Source organism: Dendroctonus ponderosae, unplaced genomic scaffold, assembly GCF_020466585.1.
Source record: "Dendroctonus ponderosae isolate FM_Combo_2020 unplaced genomic scaffold, Dpon_F_20191213v2 Dpon_F_20191213_10, whole genome shotgun sequence".
Classification (NCBI taxonomy): domain Eukaryota; kingdom Metazoa; phylum Arthropoda; class Insecta; order Coleoptera; family Curculionidae; genus Dendroctonus; species Dendroctonus ponderosae.
The window spans coordinates 744262-749798 of record NW_026017111.1 but is presented as its reverse complement, the minus strand read 5'-3'; the positions used below and the strand labels follow the sequence as shown (position 1 = coordinate 749798).

The 5537-nt window shown below is 45.5% G+C and overlaps 2 protein-coding genes across 7 annotated transcripts in view; one reads left to right on the top strand and one right to left on the bottom strand.

Annotated features, from left to right (window-relative positions):
• LOC109536971 (SPEG neighbor protein) overlaps positions 1-5537 on the bottom strand; it is a 52817-nt gene that overhangs the window by 43239 nt on the left and 4041 nt on the right. For 2 of the 6 annotated variants that reach the window (XR_007280494.1, XM_019903466.2), the window contains exon 2: positions 1329-1547. Coding sequence is in view for 5 of the 6 variants with exons in the window: in XM_019903466.2 (XP_019759025.2) it covers positions 1329-1395 (67 nt within the window). In the remaining variant the exon portion in view is untranslated. Of the gene's footprint in view, positions 1-1328; positions 1548-1712; positions 1872-4721; positions 5097-5169; positions 5266-5537 lie in introns of those variants that run through there. The other 4 variants (XM_019903470.2, XM_019903467.2, XM_019903468.2 and 1 more) reach the window with 4 other exon arrangements.
• LOC109536973 lies at positions 2640-4415 on the top strand. Its single transcript, XM_019903473.2, has 5 exons — positions 2640-2731; positions 3265-3660; positions 3718-3801; positions 3969-4127; positions 4182-4415. Exons 2-5 carry the CDS (start codon positions 3309-3311, stop codon positions 4337-4339), a joined length of 753 nt encoding a protein of 250 aa, XP_019759032.2. The 5' UTR covers positions 2640-2731; positions 3265-3308; the 3' UTR covers positions 4340-4415.

Here is a 5537-nt window from a genome sequence, read left to right as displayed (position 1 = left end):
GAAGAGAAAACCGAGCATGAGAACCATCATAAACTTTGCCACAAAAGCTCACCCTAAAGGTTTGTTCCTATCGATTGAACAAAACGATTTTTGCTTGATTTTGGAGGACCGCATGTTCTGCGAAAATCATCAACTATTCAATAGGTTCAACGAGGTCTTACTCGCAAGTCCACTAGTTTTGGCGAAATTGGCACAGAAATATTTTTCCTCAGTTTGTCTTGCTCAAAACTGATTTATTTAAGCGGCGATGGTGGCAAGTTCGAACGCAGCAGCGCGCGCGCCATCGGCCCAGTCGCTAGCTTCTATGTGTGCGAGTGAGAGAACCGATGCGCGCTACGTTCTAGAATGGGAATATCGGTTTTTTAAATAAAATCGATGTATAAAATGTTCAGGATTTTCGTGTTTTTTCTGATGTGGTTTCGTGTGTTTCGTTCCTTTGGTGCGACCAATGCGCGATTACCATTAGACTTTTGGAGTGCCATAAGGCACAAAAGGGTTAACAATTTTCTCTCTAGTCCTGGCGAAATTAAAGCTAGGAAAAAACTGGATACATTGACACAGGTGAAGACAGTTAAAGACTTTTTTGCACTGGTTGAGGTGTAAGATTTGTTCGCATCACTGCTTAGTTTAATCAGCAAAAAATGATTGCAAATGGTGGCATTGAAGCAAAACGAAAAATTTTCCACTAGTCTGTGTTGATCAAAACTCTGATATTTTAAGCGACGCGGGTATCAACTTCGAACGCAGCCAGGCACTGCCATGGTGGACCGCTCATGGGCTCCCATGGGTGCGAGTGAGAGAACCGAGGCGAGCTACGTTCGGAAATGCCAATTGGCACAACCAGCTTATTCAGATAAATTTTCGGTTGGAAGTCAGAAAAGTGGCCTTAGTGCAAAATAGTGAGAATGTTGCTTTTTACGCATTAAGTCAACGTTCTCATGCTATATTATAGTATATATGACAACATTCTGAGTCCACAACCGAACATTCAGAAAAATCACCTTACCACCTTAACACGGGCTTCAAAAATGGGAATTGAAAGACTATATTTGTCCAATTTATGGCTGAGCAACATTAATTCGGCCGCTTCCTGTTCGCTGCCTTCCACAGTTATTTCCAATTTAGCTGCCAGAATGTGGCGATTATTTCGAATGAATGTGGCGACGCCGCTGACTGAACACTGGCGTGCCCGAGGAAAATGACACTAATTAAGCGAATCTATGGAGCGGCAAATGGCTTCGGTTACAAAAAACACCTCCACCGCGACAACCCGACTTGGTTCCCCTGGACTTTCGCATCAATGTTTGAGCACATGATTTGGGACTTACCGGTGGACGCAAACATGGACAAAACGACCATCCTGATCAGCAGCTTGTCCGGCATCGGTATTTTCATGTCTCAACTCGCACTATAATGTTCGAACTAGTCAGTAGAGTAAATCACAGTCATCACTAAACACACTCGCGATTAAACCTGTAACGATTCACTATCGGCATTTGCGCGACAAAGTCACTTCTTCAGTTGTCTGCTTGGTGCTTGGAGATCATCTGGAACAAATAAAATGAAGAATTAGGAGTGAGTAGGAAATCAACTGCGATTTTTCTTGCCGAAGCCCGAAATGCTTCTGGACAAAAGATATTTAAGTAGTGGCGTAAACAGTAGCGAAGTAAAACATCGAACAAAAATCATTCGCCACATCCAGAAAAACCCACCGGAAAAACTCGAGACATCGCAAGGAAAAACTGGTAGGAAAGTTCACTAAACATTCACGCGTCGCGTCGTGTTGTTGAGGCGTCGCGACGCGTTCCCTACCCGGTCAAATGGCGCACTGGGCCATCCTGGCGCCCTTCTGGACCGAAAGCCAAAAAGCATGCGCCAGCACGGGCCTTGGCGCTGCACAAATCTTTTTTGGCATCTGATTAAAGCACCATTTTTCCAAACCCCAATTAACAGCAATAAAATCGAAAAAACCCGCATGGTCAATTCAATTGTTCCGCGCCGACCATTAATCGGGTCATGTCAATACAACAGTGTCAATGTCATGGCAAAACAAATGAACCGGCGACGGTCAACTGTTTGCTGTTAAGTAATGAGAGCCGTGGCTTTCTAAGATGCGACACTAAGACGGCACGTATCGGACGAACTGTACTTTGGTAAATTGCTACTTTCTCTTAATCTACGCAAACGTTGCGACCTGGAAAAACAAAAGTACTGGGCCAAAGGTGAACAAAAACGGCACTTGCTATCGCAAGTCTACTAATTGCACTTGAACCACTTTCGCAAGAGCCCGCGTATATCGGGCAGGAGTAACAAGGATGGGGCAGCTGCCATGGCAACCGCCGTGTTGCTCTCCCTCCTTGGCACGGCGCCAGCCCAAGCAGAGGGCTGCAAGGTCAGCCCAGTTGCTACGGGGTTTCGTCAAAACAGTGCCAAAACTTTTTAAAAGAAAGTAACTCAAGTTATTGTCCGGCAATCGTTAATGAAGACACATCGCACAGACGTGATCTTCAAATTCGCGGCAAATTCAGGTCGACGGCCACTTGAGCGATAATTAGCGATAAAACAGGGACTCTTAATTTCAGCGGACCGAAGAATAAAGAATGGCCTGTTCCACTTGAATCTTCAGTACGTCGAAGCAACTGGAACGGTCAACAATCACTTTCTTCGCGCCGTGTTCGCAACCGGTGGATTCTGTGCACTTTTCATCTGGTTCGGATTCATTGAATTTCACGTGAGTTTCCTACAGCTTATAACTGTTTTACTGAGCAACGAATGACAAAACAATCGGGCATTAGCTGACTAATGTGAAACAGTCTCATCGAAGTGAAACTGGATTTTCGGGGCTGCAAAACAGTGAAAAGCGTGCATTTTTCCATCACAATGCTTTCACATCACAATGGAATTTATAAAGCGGGTTTTATTAAAGCGTGACTACGTGACAGGGTTTAGTTGCGGCTGTTAATAATAGTTGCTCAACAATTAATCTACCATGCAAACAGAGAGCGTTTAACGAAAAGTGGCGATTTTTAGTGAGAGTCTGACAGAAAATTACAAGTTTTTCGTGGAATTTCGGGGGAAAGAATGTGGCCAAGACGTGAAAGCGACTGTTTTCACTTTCTAAACACGGCCTCAACCACGAATCGCATATAATCCAATTGCTAAAGAAAGTAATTGAATTAAATGACATTTCGCTGACCTCTCAGGTCGAAAAAACCATTATTTGCTGCTTTCACTGCAAAAAATCTTCTAAAAGTATTCTTGCAGGCAATCATCCGCTGAATAACGATGCGCTCAGCTTGCTGCAAGAGATGAAAACTGTGCTAACAGCATTTTTGGGACTCTTGCTTTCAGTCCAGCTTGGTCTGGTAGGCTCCAATCGGCCACTCCAGCATGCATCCAGAAACCGCCCGACTCCAACCTCCGGCCTCCTACTGCCTCAAAACGCCTCCGATTCTGGACCACAAGCTGACGTTTCAAAAACCGCGCTTGGAGGTGCTCGGAAAGCTGACCAAGAAATGGCACTTTCCGAGCAAGCGCTCGTTTTGGACCTGGACAAAATCCAGCAAATGTCCCTCCTGGAGTACGCTGGAAGACGAATCGGGGCGTGGTGGGACTACGTGAAAAATGGGGCCCCTCAAGAGCCGCAATCTTCCTTTGTGGGTAAGCATCCGTTATCCGATCAGGCGTTCAGCGGGTTTATCCTGGAGGTTTTTGCAGGAAGATGCATTGGGATCGCTAAGAAACTTCGCCAGATTATGCCGATGGTTATGATTGGAGGCGGAATCATTATCACCAAACTAGGTAGGAATCCAAAAAGCCCCAGCGCCCACTGGGGGCGAAATGATCACACTACTTCTTCTAAAAGCTAAAACATTCCGAAGAATCGTTCTTTTCACGCAGAGCGTCTCCATCATCCTGAAAGGGCGCATTCGCCTTTGTCGCAATTTCTCAAACACGTTAACTTTCAGCCTTTCTGGTGCTTTTCGCGCTGAAAACAATCGGGCTCTTGGGCCTGCTCCTCCTCCTCAATGTCGGCACGGTGGCAGCCAAGCTGGGGGCCTTTTTGGCCAGTAAAAAGGGCGAACACTCCTCCCAGCCCCTACACGTCCATATCCAACCGGGGAAAGGTACGCTCCAGAGCTTCGCCTTAGCCCCACTGGTTTTACTTGGCAATATTTCAGATGATGAGCACGTTTACTCGGGCCTGAAGGGGCCGCCGTACGGATGGGACGATCGACAGGACGCGGACATTCACTCCCATGAGCTGTACAATTTGTACGAAAAACTCAAAATGGAAAGCGAGCTGCGGAAGTATTTCAGCCACAATAGCCGAATCTAGTTACCAAAACAATTTTATTTATTTTTAGCTTAATTAGTAAAAGATAAGGGAAATAAACTGGAAAATTTAGTGGTGATCGGCTGCGCATTCGCCTTTTTGTCGTCAACCCTGCGCATTCGCCATCGAATGCTTCAATTATTCATTACGCGTTTTCCGAACTTATGCAACAGTGGAAGATGCCTATGAAAATATCGGCAAATTTAGACTAAAATTCTCGTGSATTKAGAARMGTSCATTRAGAAGCGTCCTTCGAAGTTTCACACCATCAAACCCCAGTTGAGTAATAAATCTTCAGAAGCCAGCAAGTAAGGAAAGAAGCAAATTTTGGGTGTTTGGGTTAGTTAAAAGCGCGGAAGCAGCCAAACTATGAGGAACCACATACGAATGCGACGCGGATCTTTGCATTCTGGCGCCATAAATGCCGATCGAGTTTCGTCACACCTTTCGGATCCGCTTCTGCTTCGTTCGTGTCCAGTTTTGGGGCCGCACTCTTATTGCACAACCGCACCGTTTTCCGCCTAGAAACCCAGCCAACTTTTACTGACTAAATCAACTGGTTCCAACCTAGCCGCGGCGTTTCAGCTTTTTTCTCGTTCCCTTCATCCTCAGTCCGCGCGCTACTATAAATAGTATCGTTTCCATGGCAAGTCCATCAATTAGCGACGCAGAAACGTCTAAAAATAGCAATTATCCGTGCAAAAGACAGGTTTTGCTTGCAGCAAAAAGAAATGCAAAACGGTCGCGTTACGTCACGGTCGCGATCCGCGTCCGGTTATTACCACACGGCATGGTTGATTTTTTTATGCCATCTGAGAATGCAGAGTACTTACCAGTGGCGCAACACTCAACAGTTTTCCGTCACAATATACAAATTCACAGCACATTTGGAGCGCACCCCGTAAATAAATGGCCTTGACAAAGAGTGACACTCATTCAAGGGCGGATCCAAGGGGGAGGGGGCCATGGGGGTTCAATTCTCTATCCAACGATGCCAAAACGAATTCTGTGGCTCGAATGGTTCTGGAGAAACTTCGAAAAAAGCAGCGTCATGTTCAAGTGGATTTTGCAACTCAACAAAAACCGCGCAAATATAAAACTTCTCGAATTCAAGCATTTTTTGAGAAAACTGCCAACATTTCCCCATCCAGGGTTCACTTTCTAAAAAGGCCATTTATTTCTCTCTAGAATGATGTACAAA

What these genes read in the sequence shown, in the direction of transcription:
- LOC109536973 (XM_019903473.2), top strand. Translation starts at nt 3,309, where the DNA reads ATGAAAACTGTGCTAACAGCATTTTTGGGACTCTTGCTTTCAGTCCAG. An exon ending in GCCGCAATCTTCCTTTGTGG is followed by an intron (nt 3,661 to 3,717) that starts GTAAGCATCCGT and finishes AGGTTTTTGCAG; the next exon opens with GAAGATGCATTGGGATCGCT. An exon ending in AATCATTATCACCAAACTAG is followed by an intron (nt 3,802 to 3,968) that starts GTAGGAATCCAA and finishes GTTAACTTTCAG; the next exon opens with CCTTTCTGGTGCTTTTCGCG.